This window comes from Eubalaena glacialis, chromosome 4 (assembly GCF_028564815.1).
Source record: "Eubalaena glacialis isolate mEubGla1 chromosome 4, mEubGla1.1.hap2.+ XY, whole genome shotgun sequence".
In the NCBI taxonomy this organism is placed as follows: domain Eukaryota; kingdom Metazoa; phylum Chordata; class Mammalia; order Artiodactyla; family Balaenidae; genus Eubalaena; species Eubalaena glacialis.
Window position 1 is genome coordinate 180731590 of NC_083719.1, and position 20516 is coordinate 180752105.

A 20516-nucleotide genomic window follows, 5' to 3' on the forward strand; every position below is an offset into this window, starting at 1 on the left:
CTCATTTTGCACAGGAAAACACAGAGGCCCGGGAAGATTTTAATCCTGGATCTCTGCGTGCAGATTCTTTGCACGCTATGACTGCCCTCGGCTTGCAAATCCGCCACGGCGCACGTTCCGCTGTCCACGACAATCCCGGATCTCAGGCCCCGCCTCCTCGCGGAACACTGTGCACAGGCCCCCTCCCCCGTTCTCGCGAGAGCTGGGAGGCGAAAAATGGCGCTGACGTGAGCGTGAGCCCGCGGCCACCGAAGGAGTCGCCGCAGCCTTAGCTGGAGCCGCCGGAGTCGCGGGAACAAGAGGCCGAACCAGGCCGAGGATGGTGAGCGCGGCGCCGGGGACGCGGACGCGGCGAACCAGCGGGGACTGGCGGGGAGCGGCCCTGTTGCGCACATAGCCTCCGGCCGATCCCGCCCCCACATCCGGGCACTCGCCCGCCGCTGGCTATCACTCGGGGAGCACCCTACCCCCTACTTCCGGGCCTGGTTTCGACTGGGCCACGCCCACAGGGCTCGGGCACCACCCCAGATCTTCATACGGCCGGGGCCCCAGCACTTCCAGTTCGCCTGCACAGCTCGAGCCCGGCTGGTAGATATAGCTCCGTCCTCGAACACCCACTCGGCCACTACTGGCCCCTCCAGCAACTTCCTAGCCGCGCCCGGTTCAGAGCCCCGCCTTTACCCCGCCCACTCCCTCTGGGCCACGCCCCTGCCTTGTAGGGAGCCTCCCACCTTTCCAAGTTAGGGTCAAAGGCATGCTTCTTTTATATAGGTGATTCTTAGAAAGGTACCCCCTTCTACATTTGGAACACCTCCAAGCTCCCTCCCAGAGGATGGGGACACAGGAGGCAGGAGCTCAATCCACCCTTACCCCCTGCCACTCCTTAGGATGGGGGCTGACTGGGTGACGTCTCCGGGGCATTTGCTGCTTCAGGAATGCCCAGTGGTCTTGGCGGGGTGGAGGAGTTCCCCTGGCTGGCCCAGGCAGACCCTGGGCCCAGAGGGGTTCTCCCCACCTCTTCCTTCCACCAGGAGGAGGAAACCTCGGGTCCCAGCCCGGACATGCCGGCCACTGCAGAGCCCAGCTCCAGTGAGACCGACAAGGAGGTGTCCCCAGTTGTGGCTGCTGTAGCCACCTCCTCTTCCATGGGGGAGGAGCCAGGCTCTGACCAGGCAGCCACACCCCCAATGTGGGAACGTGGAGGGCTTGGAGGGACCCAGCAGGGTGCCTCCCCAGCCCCAGACAGTGGCCATGCTGGCCCTGGACCCGGCCTTGGCCTGACCAGCACTGTCTCCGGAACCAGTGAGGACCTGCGGCCTCCCAGACGACGCCCACCACCAGGTGACCCGTGATGGGGCCTTCTGGGGGATCACAGGCCTGGAACGATAGAAGTGAAGAATACAGAGTATCTCCAGACTTGGGGCCCATCTAGAGGGAATCACCACTTACTGAACCCCAAGTGTATGCCAGGCTGTGGCTACAGTGAGGAGCCAGGCCAACTCAGCCCCAACCCTCTGTTGGGGGAGGCAGAGGTTGAAGGCCCCAGTAAGAGACCATAGCGTAATTGCAGCTCCATACATGCCTCTCTGGGGTAGAGCCCTGGACAGTGTGGATGGAGAAGGGACGGTGACACCCCCCTCCCCCCGCTTCTGTACGTCCTGCAGGGAAGCAGATACCCTGCTCCAGCCCTGGCTGCTGCCTCAGTTTCCCCAGCGTTCGAGACTTGGCACAGCATCTGCGTACCCACTGCCCACCCACACAGTCCCTGGAAGGTAGGGCCAGGGTAGGTGGTGGGGAGGCAGGTTAGGGCGGGAGGCAGGCAGAGCCGACTGGCCACCCCTCTCCACTCCTCTGTCCTTCATCCCTGCCCTGCCAGGCAAGCTCTTCCGCTGTTCCGCCCTGAGCTGCACCGAGACTTTCCCCAACATGCAGGAACTGGTGGCACACGGCAAGCTGCACTACAAACCCAATCGCTACTTCAAGTGAGACCCCGTCCACCCCCACCTCTGCTGGTGTTCGGTGACTGGGCAGCTCCGCCCAGCACTGATTTGACAGCCACTACCTGGGGTCCGGGCTTTTCTCCCTTCCTAGTCCAGGGGGTTGGGTCGGGGAAGTGGGCGTGACCTAGGGCAAGCCTTGCCCTTAACCTGCCCAGAAGAGACACTGGTCGCTAGAGCAAGTTCCAGGGACCCCGAGGGCGGGGCTTGGAATGGGTTTGGGGGGGGGACATACTTGGCGCGACTCCGCCCAGCCCTCTACCTCCCAAGAGGAAAAGCGATCACCTAAGTCACAATTGAGACTTCCTTCCTCATCTTCCCAGGGCTCCGACTTGGAGGGGTCCGGAAGGGTCGCGACCACAGTAGGGGGACGCTTAGGGCAAATTCCTCCCCCGCAGATGGGGGATCTGTTGTTTGGGCCCAGGCTCCCTTACCACCCTCGAGCGGCGGCTCCGCAGGTTACTACGGATAGGCCCCTCCCTTGTCCCCCAGGAGACCCAGCCTAGCTCTGTGCCGCCCCCAGGTGTGAGAACTGCCTCCTGCGCTTCCGCACGCACCGCTCCCTCTTCAAGCACCTGCATGTTTGCGCCGAGCATGCGCAGAGCCCAGCCCCGCCGCCACCCCCCGCCCTCGACAAGGAGCCACCAGCGCCCGAGCGCCCCCCAGAGTCCGACCCTGCGTCGGCGCCTGGGCTACAGTTCCCGCTGCTCGAGCCGTTCACGACCCCTGCCCCTGCCCCCACCGGGCCCTTCCTGCCCTACTTGAACCCCGCGCCTTTTGGCCTAAGCCCCCCACGCCCGCGCCCCTTTCTGGCCGCCGCTCCCGGGCCGCCCGCCTCCAGCGCCGCAGTCTGGAAAAAGAGCCAAGGTGAGTGTGGGGGCAGGGCCGCCTGAAGGGTGGGCTGGGCTCCCTCTGACTTCTGACCTTGACCCGCCCATTTACCGCAGGTGCCGGCGGCAGCCCGCGAAGACCCCAGGGCGGCTCCGATACGCCCGCAGGTGCGTGCAGGTGATCACCGGGGAGGGTGGAGGGGATTTCTCTTCTGCGCCCTGCGGGGCATAGGGAATACTGGGAGGCAGCGGTGCCCACCCCCTTCCCAGGTGGCCAGAAATGTCACCCCCGAAATACAGGATTTTGCTTTAAAAAATTACGGCCCCTGCTCTTTATCTGCGCCGGCGTTTCCGTGTAAAACTCTCACCCGGTTCCCGAGTCCTTCCCCCTACGTTGGTTCAGAGGATGGGAGAGGGGAACGCGGATAAGTCAAGTTTGGTGCCCCCAAATACATGGGGAAACGCCCGGGAGAAACGGATCAGCCGGTCCAGAGCCCCGGCGCCTGGGAGCTGATGGGGAGGCGGGGAGAAAGGTCCGGCCCGCCCTCGCCCCGGTCCTCGCCCTCGCCCAGGGCCCGGGGCTGACGGGGTCCCGCCTGCCCGCAGGGCACGCGGCCCCGAGCCGCATTGTGTGGGAGCACACGCGCGGTCGCTACTCGTGCATGCAGTGCGCCTTCTCCACGGCCTCGCGGCCCGCCATGACCCTACACCTGGAGGACCACCGCCCCATCGCCCCCGCGGCCCCGTCGCACGGGCAGCCGCGCCCCGACGCGCCGGCGGGTAAGGCCCGGGAGCGCGCGGGTGGGGAGGGCGGGGGCCCTGAGGCGAGGGGCGGGGCCGAGGCTCAGGCGCCCCCTCCTCTGCTCCACCCAGACCCGGCCCCGCTGGCACCCAAGGTGTCGCCGCTGCTGTCAGAGGGGGAGTGTCCGGTTTTCTCGCCGCTCTGAACCACGCCGCGTTGCGGGTGGGCTGTGGGTAGTTTTGTAATTTTAGGGGGGCCTGCGATGGGCGGGGTGGCGGGACAATAAAGGAGGCAGATGAGCCAGCCTGTGCTGTGTCTGGGTCCTATGCCCCTCCAGTGCAGTCCTGGGGCGCTCCCACCTCGGAAGGGGGCAGGCCTCCCCTCACAGCCCACCTGTGTCCCACCTACCTTGTCATCCTCAACAGTGAGACAGCTGTAGGTGGTCCTCTGTCCTGTCCCACCACTTCCAGAAACCAGATGAGATGGAAGTTTCCAGTTTTATTTTAAAACTTCCAGGAGTCAGGAGCGCCCGCCCAGCTGGAGCCCCCCAGGTCCTGAGGCTGGCACTGACTCTCAGGGAGGTGACAGGGTGGTGGGGCAGTCCCAGCAGTAGAAGGGAGGTGCCAGGGCCCCCAGGGCTGGGCACTCTGGCAAGCCGGGGCTCAGGCCTCATCGTCCTCCTCCTCCTCACTGTCTTCGGCTGCCCACTTCCCCTTCTCCCCCTGCCACAGCTCTGAGGAGGAGGGTGGGTCAAGGCCAGCCCTGGAGAACCTGGGCTCCCTCCCTTCTCACCTCTCCCCCATATAGGTCCTCTTCTTCCTTTCCTTCCTGGGAAGTCAGGCTGGGGCCAGAGTTCAAAATCTGGTCCCACACTGCTGTCACCAGAACCCTGAGGGTCAAGCCTGCAGGGTATGGAAGTCGGGGCCTGGCTTTACTTCCTGCATTTTGCTCCCTTCCAGCCCAGGCTTCAATCCCGCCCCCGTTCTGGAGCACCGGAGGCAACCCCCCGCCCCTTCCCCCCAGGCTGAACACCTCTGGAAACAGGGGACTCTTCCGATCGTGCTCCTCCCCTGCCTAGTACCCCCACCGCTCCCCACAGCTCCCCTCAGCTCTCTGGATGAAGATCCTGTTCTCCTAGTAGCCCACAAGGCCCCGTCTTGAACCTCTCCACTTCCTCTTCTCAGGACCACACTCAGCATCTCTCTCCTCTTCCTCCTGGGGAACATAGACATCCTGTGAGCAAGAACCCAAGGACCAGGTCCCCAGCCCCACCCCACCCTGTTTCACTCCTTGTCTCCTCCATCTTCCAAGTCATCAGAGTTGTCCTCTATCTATCTGCGGCCAGCAAGACACTAGTCATCCCCTGGGTGGAGTCCCCAGGCCTCACACCCCTCACTCACCGGCCTCCCATCTTCTCCTTGCTCCCCTTACCATCCTCCCCCTAGTCCTCCTCAGAATCTTCGTCCCCCAGCATGTTGGCCTCAGTCTCAGAGTTGAGCAGGGTCCCCATCATCAAAGCCATCCAGGTAGCCAAGCTCCGGTAATGACTCAAAATCCTGCTTCCGTTAGCGCAGCTGCTGTGACTCCTCGAAGTTGAACAGCTCCAAGTTCTGAAGGCCCTTCAGCTTCTCCTGGGAAGGGCAACAGGGAGATCTGGGCACCCTTTGGACGTGTCCCACCTGGACCCAGGAGCCGGCCTGCCTGCCTGCCTGCCCCACTGCCCTCAGCCTCACAAGGGGCTTCAGGGCTCCAGTGTCCTTGATGGGGTTGCAGCTGAGTCACAGGTGGCTCAGGCCAGGCGTCCACTCCGCCAGCACCTCCAGGCCCCCACTGAAGCGGCTGTCACTCAGCACCCGCTGTAGGGCCAGACGGGCCGTCAGGGAACCCTGGGGCTCAGTCCCCCTGTGAGCTCCCCTCCCCCTTCTCAGCCAGAAGCCTTGGAACCACAGCTGGGTGATCCTGGGGAAGACTCAACCTCTCTGCATCTCACTTTCTCACTCCTTAAAATGAGTGTCATGAATGGTCATCCTTCGGAGTTCTTGTGAGGATTCAAAAGAGGGATGGGGAGAGAGGGAGGGGGCTTGGGAAATGTTCACAGGTGGTTGACATCACTCCAACCACCAACCCTGTGGCCGGCTGCCTGGGCCCTCTCAGGAACCTGGGGAGGAGGTGGGTCAAGGGGCCCACTTTACAGATAGAGAAGGTGAGGCTAGGAGGGTAAGCTGACTGAGCCCTGACTCTAGCCGGGCCCGGTTCCAAGTCACTGATTCTGCACCACCCCAGAAGCGGGGCACAGTTACCACTGATGAGAAAACCCAGGCAGCGAGGCCCAAAGGGCACTCTCCCCTTTTCCTGCACTCACAAGGCCCCTAGACACCCTTGGGAATATGGCTCTAGGCCCACCCTTCCTGCATCTTCAGGGCTTGGTGTTCCATCTCCAGGGTACCAGGGTCCCCCAGCCCCTGGAGTTTTCCCCATCAAGCCCCTCATTCAGCCACCCCCAAATCTAGGCAGTGCCAGTTCCCAGTCTGTCAGGACCTTCCCAGAGAGACCCAGGTATCTTGGTCCAGGTACCTGCCCCCCCCCAACCGTGTCACCCACAAAGATGCAACAGCCCCTCCCATGGGTACAGTGTGTCCACAGTCCCCCCTGGGCCCCTTGCTGCCGTCTGGAGCAAGCTGAAATTGCCCTGAGGCCTAGGGATTTGGGTCACTCTGAAAACTGCCCCCTACCCTCACCCCCTCCCAACTTCCATCCAACCTTTGTCTGCTCGCCTGGGAAGTCTTACTGCTCCCACTGTCCCTTCTGGGCTCCTGCAGCCCCTGACCTCCCTCTGGCCAACCAAGCTGGGGGCCCCACAGAGGGTCCCTCACCCCACCCCAACTCCAGGATGCCTGAAAGCTGAGTCCTCGTAGGGCCCCGGCTCCGCCCAGCAGAGGGCGCCCAAGAGTGTCGGTCTGAAGGGAGAATGAATGAGGGGCCGGCGCGTCCAAGCAGGCACCCACCTTGCACAGCCGCCCCAGAGGGGGCAGGTTGGCCTGAGACTGCAGGCTCACGTTGAACAGGCTGAGCCGCTCCAGGACCCAGACTTCGTCGTCATCCCCAGCCTCCTACTCGGAGGCGGACCCACATCCGGAAATGTGACCCAGAGTGCATGTCTGTCCGTTCAAGGACAGGGATGCACAGGCACAGAGGCTCCAGAATCCCCAAGCTGTCCTCTTAAGGGCAGACACAGGCAGAGTCATTGCCGACTGCTGTCTGTGGCCTTCATGGCAGAGGCGAGTGAAGGGCTCCTGCTGGGAATGCAATGCCCAGCCTCCGTCCCTGTCTCATCTGGATCTTTCTGGAAACTTAAATACATCTTTGCTATTCTTGGTGTGATCCTTGGACCAGCAGTATGGGCATCACCTGGGATGTTTCAGAATCTGAGGCCCCACCTCAGACCTGAAGCACAACCCACACTTTCTCGGGGTCGCAGGGTGACTTGTGGGCACCAGTTCTCCTCAGCTGCACACTAGAATCCCCCTGAGGGTGTGTAAGAAATCCCCAGGCTCAGGCCACTCCCCAGACCAATTAAGTCAGAATCTCCAGAATCTTCTGTCTTTCTGTGAACTCCAAAAAGAATCCCGGTGGCGTAGCCCCGGTGGAGAATCGGGGCTCTGCACTCTCCCACTGGGTTTCTCCCTTTCTCTGTGAGCCCAAAGTCACTGACCTCCTGGGGACCGAGCCCTGCCATCAGGGTCTCCCTTGTCTGGCCGGGCCTCAGGCCTCGCACCCTGCACCCTCACAGCTCTGATCTTGCCTACCACCTTCACCCCCTCTCTGCTGGCCTCCCAGCTGTCCCCATTTTCCTCCTTTTCTTGTCCTCTGGGAGCCTTGGACACCCACCACCCACCCACCACCAAACGTGCCATCCCACCTGGGCCCTCGGCCCGTGTTAGGTCTGCCCCTGTAACAAAGAAGTCCTAAGTCCTGCTCAGAGCTGGAAATCAGACTGCAAGGAAGTGTTGAAATGAGGAAGGCAGACTGAGGCAACAAGAGCCAGCAGGAGGGCCTCACCCGTCAGGCTCGCTCGACTCCTGGGGTCTCACGGCCCAGAACTGGCCGTGCCCCTTCCCCGCTGAGAACTACCACCCCCCTCCCGCAGAGGCCCTGGGAGGAGTTGGCCTTGGCCTGCCTCTGTCGGCAGGAGGTCCTCAGGGCCTGGCATGAGTCCTTCCTGGAGTCCGGAGGTCAGCACACAGCAGGGCATGGGGTGGGAGCGAGGGGGCCAGCAGAGTCGAGAAACGAGTGGCTGTTGGGAGTCTGCTGAGAAATGATACACAAAGCACAGTGCAGGACAGGAATTCAAGAAGCTCCCAGCAGGACCTGAAGACAGGCTGGGGCTGTCCCCCCCCCTCCCCTTCCTCCTCTGCCCTCCCCGCCTGGCCAGTAGACCCCACCCCGCGGGGCCCGTGGAGCAGAAGCTAGTCACTTCCTGAAGGCAGCGGCCCTGGCTCAGGTCCCACTCGCCCTGTGGCCCGTCACCCGCCCGCAGCCATGGTGAGTGAGCCCCCCAGCCCTGGGAGAGCCCCCCACTGGCCGGAGGCAAGGGGTGCCACGGGTGGAAATTGGAAGGCATATTCCAAGAGCGGGGCGGCAGAGGGGCAGGCAGGTTTTCGGGGTTGTGACCGACACAAACGCCCAGAGGTAGGAGGCAGGCAGGACCCACCTCTGGGACAGCTCAGGCTCCCGAGGGGCCTGTAGCAGAGGCTGAGGCTGCGACTAGAAGGGGGACGGTTGGCACTGCCCAGACGACCCCCCCTCCCTCCCTCCCCCCATGAATAGCAACCTGATAACAGGCAGCCAGGGTGAGGGGCAGGGCCTTCCTGGGGGCAACAAAGTGGGTCACGCACATGCTGCCCGCCCCCCACCCCAGCAGCGCCCCAAGGCCTGACCTGCTGACCCCGACTTCTCTGGCCCCCTGGGTCACCTGGGAGCCTTGCCCCAACCCACCGGGTAGGGGGGGCTTCCACAGAGGCGTCTCAGGCCCCGGCACCTTTCCTTGTTCTCTGGATCAGGGCAGAGTGAGGCACAGGCAGGGGAAAAGTCCCCGAGGTCGTACCCTTCCCCTCCCCGGTCTCCTCGACCTCAGGTGAAGCCAGGCCTGGGAGCTGTGGCAGGGCCACCTCTGGGGTGACTTGTCGGTCAGAGCAGGCCTGGCCTACTGGTGCCTCTCCTGTGTCCGTGACCAAGGATGTGGGGCTGGTCAAGACCGTACCTGGGACGGACTTCCTGTGCCAGGGCTGGTGCACGTGCCCATGCTCGGGGGCCTGCCTGCCGGTCCTGGTGGGCATCCCTGACCATCAGCCGGGTGTCTGGGACTGTGGGGCCCTGCCCTCAGGTTTGCCTCCAGGTCTCTCAGTGTCTCTCCACGTGCGTCTGTGTGAGAACGTGATGGTCAGACCGCATATGCCTGTCTCTGTGTCCTGTACATTCTTTATTTCAACAAATAATGACTGAGCATCTTAGCGCAGGCCAGGCACTGGGAGGACAGCAATGCACAAGACAAGCTGCTGCCCTCGGGGCGCTGACGGTCCACAGGGGCTGGGGAAAGGAGGAGGAGAGAGACCAAAACAAAAAAAAAATCCCACAAATAGTCAAGACACATTTAAAAAACAAGTATTGGAACTTCCCCAGCGGTCCAGTGGTTAAGACGCTGCGCTTCCAATGCAGGGGGCGTGGGTTCAATCCCTGGTCAGGAGAACTAAGATCCCACATGCCGTGCGAGGCATGGCCACTGCCCCCCCCCTCCAAAAAAAACAAGTATTAAGTAAAATAAATAGAATGATACAAGGTAGCAGGTACTAAGAGAAACATCAGGCAGGTTGGGGAGGATAGAGAATACTGGGAAGGGGGAATCCAATCTTCTCTTTTTAATTAGGGTGGTCTGGGAGGAAGGCCTCTCTAATAAGGAATATGGGAGCAGACACCTGGACGAGGAGGAGGGGGAGGAGAACCATGCGGTGGGGAGAGTGTCCCAGGCAGAGGGCAGGAGATGGGAGGAGGGGAGGCCAAGGAGGTGACTGGGTAGGAGAGGTCGACTCTACCGTTCAGGGCCTTTGTGAGATTTTTTTTTTTTTTAATTTATTTGGCTGCACTGGGTCTTCGTTGCGGCATGCGGGATCTTTAGTTGCGGCACGCGGTATCTTTAGTTGCGGCATGCGGGATCTTTAGTTGCGGCATGCGGGATCTAGTTCCCTGACCAGGGATCGAACCCGGGCCCCCCTGCGTTGGGAGTGCAGAGTCTTGGCCACTAGACCGCCAGGGAAGTCCCTCGTGAGATCTTTAGCTTCTACTGTGGGGAAATGAAGGAACATGGCCAGATTTTGAGCAGAGGTGCACAAACCGACTTAGGGTTAACAGGCCTCCTCCGGCTGCTGTGAGGGGACTGACCAGGGATGGGGGCGCGGGGTCGGGGTGGGGGTGGGGGCAGGAGACCAAGGAGCAGCCTATTAAATGATCCAGGCAACAGGGGATGCTGCCTTCCCCAGGCGCGTTCCTCTGGGCCAGGACAGTGGTGCAGGCAGTGAGAAGTGGTTGGATTCCGGATGTATTTTGAAATGAGAAAAGAAGGGCGGGGGACGGAGGAGGAGCTCGAGGATGCTCCCCTGACTGAGGGGGCGGGGCGGGCTATGGGAGCAGCAGGCCCCAGGGGCCCCAGGAGCTCGGGTCCTGAGGGGGGTGAGGCTGGGTGCGCATCCTGGTCCTGAGTGGTGAGGTCAGAGGGTGTGGTAGTTTAGGAGAGCCTGGGACTCGCCGGGAGGCTGGAGACACAAAACCGTGGGAGTCTATGGCCAACAGAGATGGCGGCCAAGGGCAGAAGGTGGGGGAGAGGAGCTAACTGAGCAGGAGCCAGGGGTAGGGGGTGCGTGTCCGTGACCATGTCCGCCTGTCCCACGTCCGTCTCTCCACCACCCGCATGTGTCTGAGTCCCTGCCTGACTCCGTGTCCCCTAGGGGAGTCATCAGGACTTTCGGAGCCTTCAAGCAAAGTTCCAGGCCTCTCAGCCCGAGACCAGCAAACTCCCCAAAGTATCCCCGAAGCCCGAGTTCAACAAACTCCTCAAAAAGTTTCCACAGCCTGAGCTAGGCGAGCACCCCAAGAAGCACCCCCTGCCCGAGTTCACTAATCTGCCCAAGAAGCCCTGCAAACTTGAGTTCAGTGAACTCTCCAAGAAGGTCCCACAGCTCAAGGCCACTCCATTCCCCAGGAAGCCCCTGCAGCCTGAGCTCAGCCACGGCCCCAGGCCCCCCATAGGGCCCAAGCTCGGTGCATTCCCCAGGAAGTCCCAGCAGCCTGAGTCCAATGAGGCCACCCTGAAGCCCCCCCAGCCCGAGTTCAGTACCGTTCCCGAGAAGCCCCCGCAGCCTCAGGTCAGTGGTCTCCCTGAGAAGTCCCTGCCGCAGCCCGAGTCCACTGAGGTCCCCCCAACGCCCCCTTCAAAGCCTGAGTCCAGTGAGCCCCAGCCCCACTCCTCACAGCCCAACTTCAGTACAGTCCCCGGAAAGATGCCACACCCTCCGCTGAGTGACCTCCCCGAGAAGCCCCCGCGGCCCGAGTGTGGTGACCTCCCCAGGACGTCCTCGGAGCCCGAGTGCAGCCTGCTCCCCAAGGAGTTTCTGCAGCCCGAGTGGCGGGGGCCGCCCTGCAACTTCTCGCAGGCCAAGCCCAGATCTCTGCCCAGGAAGCGCCCACAGGCTGAGTTCCTCGGTGACCTCCCTAGAAAGCCTCCACTCCCTGGCTCCCATTCAGAGAGCTCACTGCCCACTGCCGTTGCAGGCTCCAGCCCTAGGTTTCCATTCAGCCCAGGGTTTGGAGCCAGGCAGCAGAGATCAGGAGCCCTCGCTCGCGGTGGAGGCTCGAGGCTGGGCCTCAAACCTGGCCACCCACCCCAGCGGAGGCCTCTGCCCCCGGTCAGCAGCCTGGGCGCCCCTCCAGCCAAACCCCCACTGCCCCCAGGCCCCAGGGACGTCCAGAGATTTCGGAGGAGCTTGGCAGCAGGCACAGGTGGGTGAGGGCGGCCCAGGCAGAAAGGAGGGGGTGGAGGCTCCCCGGCAGTTCCTGCCTCCCTGCCTCCCTCCCTCCCTCCCGTTCTCATCTCTCCACAGCTCTGCAGAGGAGCTCTTCTGCCGGCCTCCTCCACTTCCGGGCTCGACAGCCTGAAGACATCCCACAGTGAGTGTGGGGAGTCAGGGGGTGCAGGCGTGGGTCACGGGACCGAAAGAGGCCCTCATCTCAGGTATCCCCGCAGGGACCCAGATGAGGCCTACGAGCTGTACGATGACGTGGAGCCCACAAACGACTCCAGACCCAGCCCCAAGGGCAGAGGTTTGTTGGTGACGGGGCCGGGCCCTCAGCCAGACCAGTCTGCCAAGGCACCTGGGGAACATTTGTCACAAGGGTGTGTTCTGCCACGTTGCTAGCGTGAGGCCAAGTGGCAATCCATATCCCTGATGGATTGAAAGCAGCCCCAGGGGATGAAGCAGAGAGGAGGAGGGGCCTTTCAGAAAGGTCACGCCAGCTCCTGGTGGGCGGAACAATGTGAGTAAGGGCGGCCCAGAGGCCAGCAGCCTGACCAGGGTGTGGCCAGGGCAGGGGTGTGGGCCAGGGTGGTGACAGAAGACGTGGAGAGCAGTGGAAGAATCGGGTACAAAGCAGGAAGAGGACTTGGTGGTGCATCACCAGGGACAAGAGCAAGCAAGCTCATGACAGGGATGAGGCCCAAATGTTGAGTCTGCACCTGAGTAAGGGACCCATGGTGTTGGAGGTGCCTGAGGGATGTCCAGGCAGGACTTGGGCCTGAACTCAGAGGCAGGGGCTGGAGACAGGGTGTGGCCAACCCTCCAGATCTGCAGTCCCAGGCCACTCTCTCTCTCTCTGTGCTCTGGGTTTCCAAGGACCCTTCTCTCCCTTCCACACCTCTGCTCCTGGAGAGCAGGATGAAGGCCAAGCAGGCCCAGCCCGGGGATGATGCATTCACCAACCTCATGTGAAAACACCAACGGCTCCCATGCCAGCACTTCACCGAATGTGCACAGCCCACCACCCCCGAGGCAGTGTCCTGCCCATTTTACAGGAGTGGAAGCTTGAGGACACGAGAAGTGACTTGCCCCAGGTTGCACAGCCGATACACAGGAGCCCAGACCCTAGGCTCCCAGGCTGCTTCCCTGCCCTGTCTTTGGAAGGGTCTCCTGCAGGGGAACGTTTCATCAGAGGTGCCTTTGGGATCCCCAGCTACCGCTCCCTCCTCACCAGCCCACCCTCCAAAGTCTGCTGCCTCTACAGCTGTTACTCCTTCCCCAGCCCCTTCTGCTTCTCCTGGGCTTTCCCCAGGGGCTGCTTGCAACACCCGTTAGCACAGAGCTTCCTGACAGGGCCCCTCCTGCTTCCGCTCCAGTTAGGCTCTGTGGCTTGGGTCTGGGGGGCCGCTCTTGGGGATGTGGACGTGGGGAGGGAGCACCTCTGGCCACTCCACTTCCAGCAGCTCCGCAGGCATGGCCCACCCCTTCCCCTTCCCCAACCCCAAGTCGACCAGGCACATCCCTCCCTCTGCTCACCGTCCCAGCCACTGGACAACCGCCAGTCATTCTTCAAGGTTCCGACCCGATACCACATGCTTCCCCAGATCTCCCCCTTCTCGAGACACTAAGTGGGGCTCACTGATTGTCCCAAAGGCAGCTTTGCCCTTCTCAAGTCTGTCCCCAGTTGGAAGGACTCTGGGCTCCTCCCTCCCACTCTCTGCCTCACTCAGAGCAGTGGCGGCTCCACTAGAGGCTCCCTGCACAGCTGGGGGCTCCTCTGGAGGCGCCGGGCCCAGCTCTTTCTCAGGAGCTGAGGGTAGCGTGCTCAGGATCACACTGCCAGGAAGCTGGGGACACAGGGAACCAGGGTCTGCCCCGCACTGCCGTGCCCAGGGCTGTGCTCTCTGGCTGTGGCAGGTCTGTAGGGGCCCTGGGGTGAAGTCAAGACTGCTCCCAGCCAGGTGACCATCTCCGGCCTGGGCAGCCTCTGGGTGGCACCGTTACCCGAGCACCACCCAGCTGAGGCTGGAGGCAAACTCAGTGTCTTAAGGGGTGGAAGGGCACCATGCAGATGCCCCTCGGGCAGCTTGATGGAAGGGTCTGCTGGCCTAGTAATGTCCAGAGCAGCACTTCAAGTCATTCAGAGAGGACTGCAAAAAGCTGGGGGATTCAGGTTCTGGATCCTTCACTCACTTGTGTTCACAAGGCTCTCACTGTAAGCCACACCCTTGGCCAGCAGGGCTCATACCTGGAAAGCTGGTCATTTGCGGGGTAGTCAGTCCTCACCTGGGAGACCCCTCACAGTCCGGTCTCATCATCAGCCAGGCCAGGCAAGAGCCCCAGCCCAACAGCCCCTTCTCAGAGGCGGACTTCTTTTGCTTCTAGGAAATGTTTTTCTTCGCCTATTTTTTGACCCAAATCTCATCACTCCCAGAACCCCACCTGCTCTACGAGGCAGGTGTGAAATGGCCTCAAAAGCCTACAGAGAAATCCTGCCTCTACCATTTAACAGCTGGGTGACCTGGGGCAGGCTGCGTTACCTCTCTGAACCCTTACATCCTCCTCAGCAAGCAACTTGGGATGACAGTCGAGACAGCTGAAATGAGTGGTAACAGTTTCTGCCATGCCTGGCCTGCGACAGGAGTTAAGAAAACGAAAGGCAATCCACTAGAACTCACAACTCATGAGAAAGGCCTGGGCAGCGGGGTGGGGAGGGGACCAAGGTCCTGAGAACTGACAAGGGAAAGAGCAGGCCGCCAGATTCAGAGGCCGAACCAACGGTCCCTGCCCTAACTCCGCATTCTGACTGTCCCAGATGAAGTGTTGTCTACCCAGCAACCCCCCAGGAGATCACCTCAAGACCAAGAGCCCAGGTACCAGAGGGCAAAGGGAGTGGGACAGGGTGGGGCTGAGCTCTGGGAGGACGGTAAAAGGGGGTCCCTGAGAAGCACGTCTTGCTCACGAGCACCCAACTCCCCGGGGGGTTCAGGAAGAAGGGCCCCCAGCCACAGCAGTTGCCACCCACGGACCTGAGGTCTCTGAAGCAGATCCGGAAGGCAGAGAAAGCTGAGCGGGAGTTCCGGAAGAAGTTCAAGGTGTGAACCCCAAGCAAAGCAAGAGTCCTGGGAGGGCTGGGCTCAGCCCCAGTTGACCAAAGCCCCACAAATTCTATCCTCAGAAAGAAGCCAGGGGTCCTCGGGGTGGCAGCATGACCAAAAGCTCTAATGTCTTCCTCCCCAGTTTGAGGGGGAGATTGTGATTCAGACAAGGATGATGATCGACCCCAACGCCAAGACCCGTCGCGGGGGTGGCAAGCACCTGGCGCTTCGGCGTGGGGAGATCCTGGAGGTGATCGAGTTCACCAGCAAGGAGGAGATGCTGTGCCGGGACACCAAGGGCAAGTGTGAGTGAGCCCAGCAGGGGCAGCCCTGGGAAGACGACCACCACCAGGGATGGCGCACAACTCACCCACCCCCACTCTCTCCTTGCAGATGGCTACGTGCCCAGAACAGCTCTACTGCCCCTGTGAGTGCTGGCCCTGATGGGGTGGGGGATTTAGGGCGGAGGGGTGGGGTGACCCTTACTGACCTTAACCGTGCTCTCAACCAGGGAAACAGAGGTGTATGACGACGTCGGTTCCTGGGGTATGTATGTGGATGCTCCGGGTGGGCTGGAAGGGACTCCAGTGTCCTGGGAGGGGGGAAGGTCCCATCCCACTCCGCCAGGGGCTGCTGGCTACCTGCTCATGGGGCAAGGGTCACTGGAAGTCACCCCTCCTTGGCAGATCCTGTGGATAACCAACCATTCCCCGGGGGACGATAAGGCCTACAGGGGTGGGGACCCAGGACAACCCACCAATCCAGCCACCTCTTAACCCATGGAGCCCTGGATCCGTTTGGCCATCACAGAACTGCCCAGGCTCCTGTCTGACCACATACACAGACCACATAAAGCCCCTCTTTTAAAGCAATTCCTGCTTCTTGTCTTTTCTTTCCCTCCTGATGGGCACCACACAGTGGAGCCATGATCAGACACTTGGGGGAATCTGTGGGGCCAACCCCCTCCTCCAAGGTCTCACCCCTCAAGGATAAAGGCCAGAAAGGAGAAAAGTAGGGCAGGGGAAGGTAGCAAGGGAGCTGGCACCTTGCTAGACTTGGAGGTGGGAGTCCCCGTGATGGTACCCCGTGTCAGCCGCCAGCCAGAGTGAAGACCCTCCACATCCAACGTGACAAGCAGCAGCTGCAGCTCCTCACACGCTACAGCCCAAGTGGACTTACGTATGAGACCACATCTTGGGGGGAATGTGACCCAGTTCTGATAAGAGTCCAGGTATCAAGTTCAGCCTACACCTCTGACAGGACAAAATATGCTCAGAAACTCTCACCCTACTTGGTCTGTTTTAGTGAAGAAAAGCTGCTATGGACTGAACGTTTGTGTCCCTGCTGCCAAAAACAATTCCTGCGTTGAAAACCTAACCCTCAACGTGATGGTACTAGGAGGTGGGGCCTTTGGGGAGGGGATTAGGTCGTGGCGGGAGAGCCCTCATGAATGGGATTCGTGCCCCTACAAAAGAGGTCTGAGAGAGTTCCCTGGCAGGCCAGTGGTTAGGACTCTGCACGCACTTTCACTGCTGAGGGCCCGGGTTCAACCCCTGGTGGGGGAACTAAGGTCCCACAAGCCGCGCGGCGCGGCCGAACAAATAAAGCTAAAAAATTATTTAAAAAATAAATAAATAAAAGAGGTCTGAGAAAGTTCCCTGGCCCCTTCTGCCATGTGAGGTTACAGCTAGAAGGTGTCATCCACGAACTAGGACCGGGCCCTCACCAGGCACTGAATCTCCCAGCGCTTTGATCTTGGACTTCTCAGCCTCCAGAACTGTGAGAAACAAATGTTTGTTACAGCAGCCGGAGCAGACTGAGACAAAAGTCTAACTGGAAACGAGCCTGACGCAGCATCTGTGCCCCACAGAACTGCACCAGGGGAGACAGGATGGCTCCGACAGCCAAGTGCACCATTAACCGGCCCTGGGGGATTGAGGTCCACTCAGGATTCCATTTCCACAACAAGATTTTTCTGAAGTGGCTGGGGCCAGTGGCCTCCCACCCCAAGGGTCCACAGCTCCAAGGGTAGAAAGGAGACTGAGCAGCTCTAGCTCCCCCAAACTCGGGCAGTTACCCCACAACACACACGCAAAAGCAAGCAGCTTTCAGGAACTGGTATTTATTATCAAAGTCATATTCGATGTCAACAAGATGCCACAACTACAAAAAAAATTGCGCACATTGCAATCTCAATGCAAACAGTCAAATGGAACCCCAGTCATTAAAAAAGTAATTCAAATTACCCCAAAAAGCAACTGAATTTTTTAAACATCTTTATACATCCAGCCAACAAATTAAAATGGTTAACAAGAAAAAATACAAATTCAGAGGTCTGGTATCGATGTTTAAAAAAGGCAACTGCTTAAGCATTTCTATCGATTCGAACATCAATCTCTCGGCCACTCAGCTTCATCCCATTCATCATCCGGCAGGCTCTCTCAGCCACCTCTGGCGACTCAAACTTAACCACACCGCACCCCTTGGACTTCCCATTCTCCATCTTGATGTCGGCATACAGCACGTGGCCTGGGCACAGGGAGGGAAGAAGAGACCACAACTCATCAGGCAAACCCAGAGCTCAGCCTCAGTCTGGGCTCCACTCAGTCCAGATCACCTGTTGGATTTCGGTTGACAGAGTCAAAAGGGAGAGTGGCCCTCGCGCCTGGCGCACGAATGCTCAGAACACAGCGGCTGGAACCCAGCTAATACGGCCCTCAGCCACGTTGCCATTCTTCTGCCAACGGGACAACAATCTGACCCGTGATAAGCATTCCTGGCGGCTTCAAATGCACACCTTTACTCTCAAGAGTTATAAAAAGACGCTGTGTGAAGCCTGCTTTATAGGCAAATTTTACAGAGGCTTCACTTTTAATACACTGCTCCACCGCATTTACATGGCCAATGCCAATACCATGGACACTTATGTACTGTCCAAATACAAGCTTTGTAATAATTGGCAAGCAGGTTACACATATTCATTCAAGCTCCGGTTAAGCATCCAGCTATGTGTCAAGCACCATGGAAACAATCTACAAGGGAAGAGCCACAGAAACACAGGGCCAAGAACACACAGTGTAACCGGTGCTGGCACCCACAATTCTAGGGCCATCAACTCTGCTTGAAAGGTCAACATCCTGGAGGGCTTCTCACAGGAAAGTTCTAAAACAGCTTAGGGTGACATTAAGTCGTACAGGGGATCGTAGTTTCGGCTTTCTCTTGCCAGCAGAGGGACACCTCCGGGCATCTGTGGCAGGGGGGAAGTGACATGATCCAATTTGACTTTTCAGAATATCCACTACAACTTGGGAACTAAGGAGTGGGGACAGAGGACAAGAACGGGGCAAGAAGGCAGGCTATGGCTCAACAGTTGACCCGAGAGAAGAACCAGGAGAAGCAGCAATAATGGTGAAATCTGAGTCACTGCAGCAAAAGGAAATGAGAAAACACTGAGGAAGCCTTGATCCAAGGAGCCACCCAGACCTCTGGCTTAGGGCTGGGGCTCCCAACTTGACACGGTTAAAAGAAAAGAGGTGGTAGGGGTGAGGGGCAGGGCCTCACCCGGAGACAACTTCTTTTTGGCCACAAAGTGACCCTTCCAGAATGGCTGCCTGGTGTGCCAGGAAACCTCAATCAGAGACCCTTAGCTTCATCGCACACAAGCTACTGTGTGCCCAGAGCCTGTGAAACCTCCCCCAAGGGACCTGCTGGGCGAGTGCTCTCTGAGGGGCAAACCAATGGTGCTATTGTGGAAAACAACCTTGTCTCAGATGTATTTAATTTAGCTTTGTCACTTAGAAGCCACGTGACCCTGGGAACATGACTTGGCCTGACTCTGTAAAATGGGGACAACACTACCTCCTTTCAAAAACCGGAAGAGGGAAAAAAAGAGAAAAACAAAGATGAAATGAGAACACAGGTGAAAAAGTATCTGACACATAAAAGGAAACTCAACAACCTGCTTGAATATTTGCACAGGCAGAAAAATGGCAAGTCCCATCCATCCTCCAGAGTCACGGAAGGCGTCTGTGAAGACTAGGATGGAAGCCTAGCTGCATGAGTCCAATGCAGCACCAACAAGCCACAACACAAGGAAGCACCTAGAAAGCCTCTCAAATACTTACCACATTCGTTGAACTTGTCTTTTAGCATCTTCCATGTAAAATCAAATGGGAGCTGAGGGAGAAAAAGGAGACTGGTGAGTGATTCAACCAAATCCTAACGCACAAACATCAATTGTCTCAGAGTGCCTTTAAAACTTATTACACAGAGAAACTGGCTGACCCTCACACTGAGATGATCAGCAGAGAACAAAACGAGTCTGTCTCGGTGAGGTTCTAAACTAGCACCGCAAGTTCACTCCCTCCTGTCTGCATCTGTCTGTGGGAGCACCATGCACGGAGCAGAACACACAGCTGCCTGTGGTGAGCAGCCCACAGAACCACTGAATAGTAGCTAAAGGTGGTCAATCTGGTAAAGATAATTCAGATACAGCCTTTCCCCCCCACCCCCGAACTGTCGTGCCATGTCATTTAGCAGCTCATCAAGCTGAGAGTTCAAGAAACTCAAGTTCTTCAGATCACTGTCTTCTCCATCCAGTAGTCAGAGAAGCCTAGGATTTCACAAAACCCACTATTTCTGCTGCACGAGTATCATGAGCTCTCACATTCCCTCCTCATTCTACCAACACCAAACTTTGGGGAAAGTGGCAAAGGGCCCTTGCACGCTACTCAGCTCTCCCTCTGACTTCGACCTGCTACCACTCGGTCCTGCCCCCTCCTCCCTTGTGCATACGACCCCTGAGAAGTTCCTGAACAGCCACTTACATTTCTCACAAATATCTGGCAGGCCTTCCTGGCCACCCCAGGAGCATGGCCTCCAGCTCCACCAAAGGAACCTGCGAAGCTTCCTCCAAAGTTGCCACGCTCCATCTCGATGGCACGGTCAAAGCTGGCACCGCCACCACCACCCATGGCCAGGCCCATGCGCTCAATGCCAGCGCCCAGGGCCGGGCCCATGGCGGGACCCATGCGCTCCAGGCTGTTGGCGCCCATGCGCTCCAGGCCCATGCGCTCGAGACTGTTGGCGCCCATGCGCTCCAGGCCCATGCGCTCCAGGTTGTTGGCGCCCATGCGCTCCAGGCCGGTGGCCATGCGATCCATCACAGGGCCCATGCGCTCCAGGCCTGCCCCCATGCCTGCGGGCACCATGCGCTCCATGCCCAGGCCCATGCGCTCGATGGCAGGGCCCATTCGCTCCACGCCAGAGCCCATGCGCTCGATGGTCTGGCCCACACGGTCAATGGGTGCGGCCATACGCTCCAGGCCAAAGCCCATGCCGGCACCCATGCGCTCCACGCCAGAGCCGATGCGCTCCATGGTCTGGCCCATGCGCTCGATGCTGGAGGCCATGTGGTCGAGGCCCAGCGGGCCCATGCGCTCGATGCCGGAGCCCATGCGCTCGACTGAGCCCATGCGGTCCATGACCAGGCCCATGCGCTCAATCTCGGAGCCCACACGATCCATGCCGTGGCCCAGGCCTGCACCCATGCGCTCCATGCCGGCACCCCCAATGCGGTCAATGCCGGGGCCCATCCTCTCAATTCCAGGGACACTGCCTCCGCCTCCACCTAAAACAGAGACACAAAATGTGTCAGGCGTATGTCAGGTACTTGAGGATCTGTGTGCACACCATGCCAGGAGGGTTCCCTGGGTGCAGAGGCCTAGGCACTTCACAAGCTCAACCACGGTTCAGAAATTTTAAGTCCCACAATAAGTTATCATTAG

General features: G+C 59.6%; 3 protein-coding genes across 16 annotated transcripts in view; 2 read left to right on the top strand and 1 right to left on the bottom strand.

The window, feature by feature from the left end:
* The first annotated feature begins 209 nt into the window (after positions 1–209).
* Positions 210–5573, top strand: ZNF414 (zinc finger protein 414). Of its 6 annotated transcripts, none has more exons than XM_061190548.1 (8): positions 210–322; positions 1032–1341; positions 1665–1772; positions 1877–1982; positions 2521–2864; positions 2945–3005; positions 3434–3607; positions 5139–5573. In XM_061190548.1, the coding sequence occupies exons 1-8, from the start codon at positions 320–322 to the stop codon at positions 5164–5166; spliced, it is 1134 nt and encodes a 377-aa protein (XP_061046531.1). In that variant the 5' UTR covers positions 210–319; the 3' UTR covers positions 5167–5573. The 6 variants fall into 6 exon arrangements, with proteins under 6 accessions (XP_061046531.1, XP_061046530.1, XP_061046533.1 ...); XM_061190547.1 differs by having other exon boundaries at positions 5144–5573; XM_061190550.1 differs by having other exon boundaries at positions 2945–2995; positions 5139–5572.
* Positions 5574–10401: 4828 nt separating this feature from the next.
* PRAM1 (PML-RARA regulated adaptor molecule 1) lies at positions 10402–15583 on the top strand. The gene is made up of 10 exons (XM_061189058.1): positions 10402–10434; positions 10568–11618; positions 11720–11786; positions 11863–11939; positions 14448–14505; positions 14622–14727; positions 14873–15035; positions 15124–15157; positions 15242–15276; positions 15417–15583. Exons 1-10 carry the CDS (start codon positions 10402–10404, stop codon positions 15452–15454), a joined length of 1662 nt encoding a protein of 553 aa, XP_061045041.1. The 3' UTR covers positions 15455–15583.
* Positions 15584–16836: 1253 nt separating this feature from the next.
* The window catches only part of HNRNPM (heterogeneous nuclear ribonucleoprotein M), a 38877-nt gene continuing 35197 nt past the window's right edge, over positions 16837–20516 (bottom strand). For all 9 annotated transcript variants that reach the window (XM_061190560.1, XM_061190559.1, XM_061190556.1 and 6 more), the window contains 3 exons: positions 19557–20359; positions 18855–18906; positions 16837–17259 (listed from right to left, as the gene is read on the bottom strand). In XM_061190560.1, coding sequence (XP_061046543.1) covers positions 17096–17259; positions 18855–18906; positions 19557–20359 — 1019 coding nt within the window. In that variant the 3' untranslated portion in view covers positions 16837–17095. The remainder of the gene's footprint in view (positions 17260–18854; positions 18907–19556; positions 20360–20516) is intronic.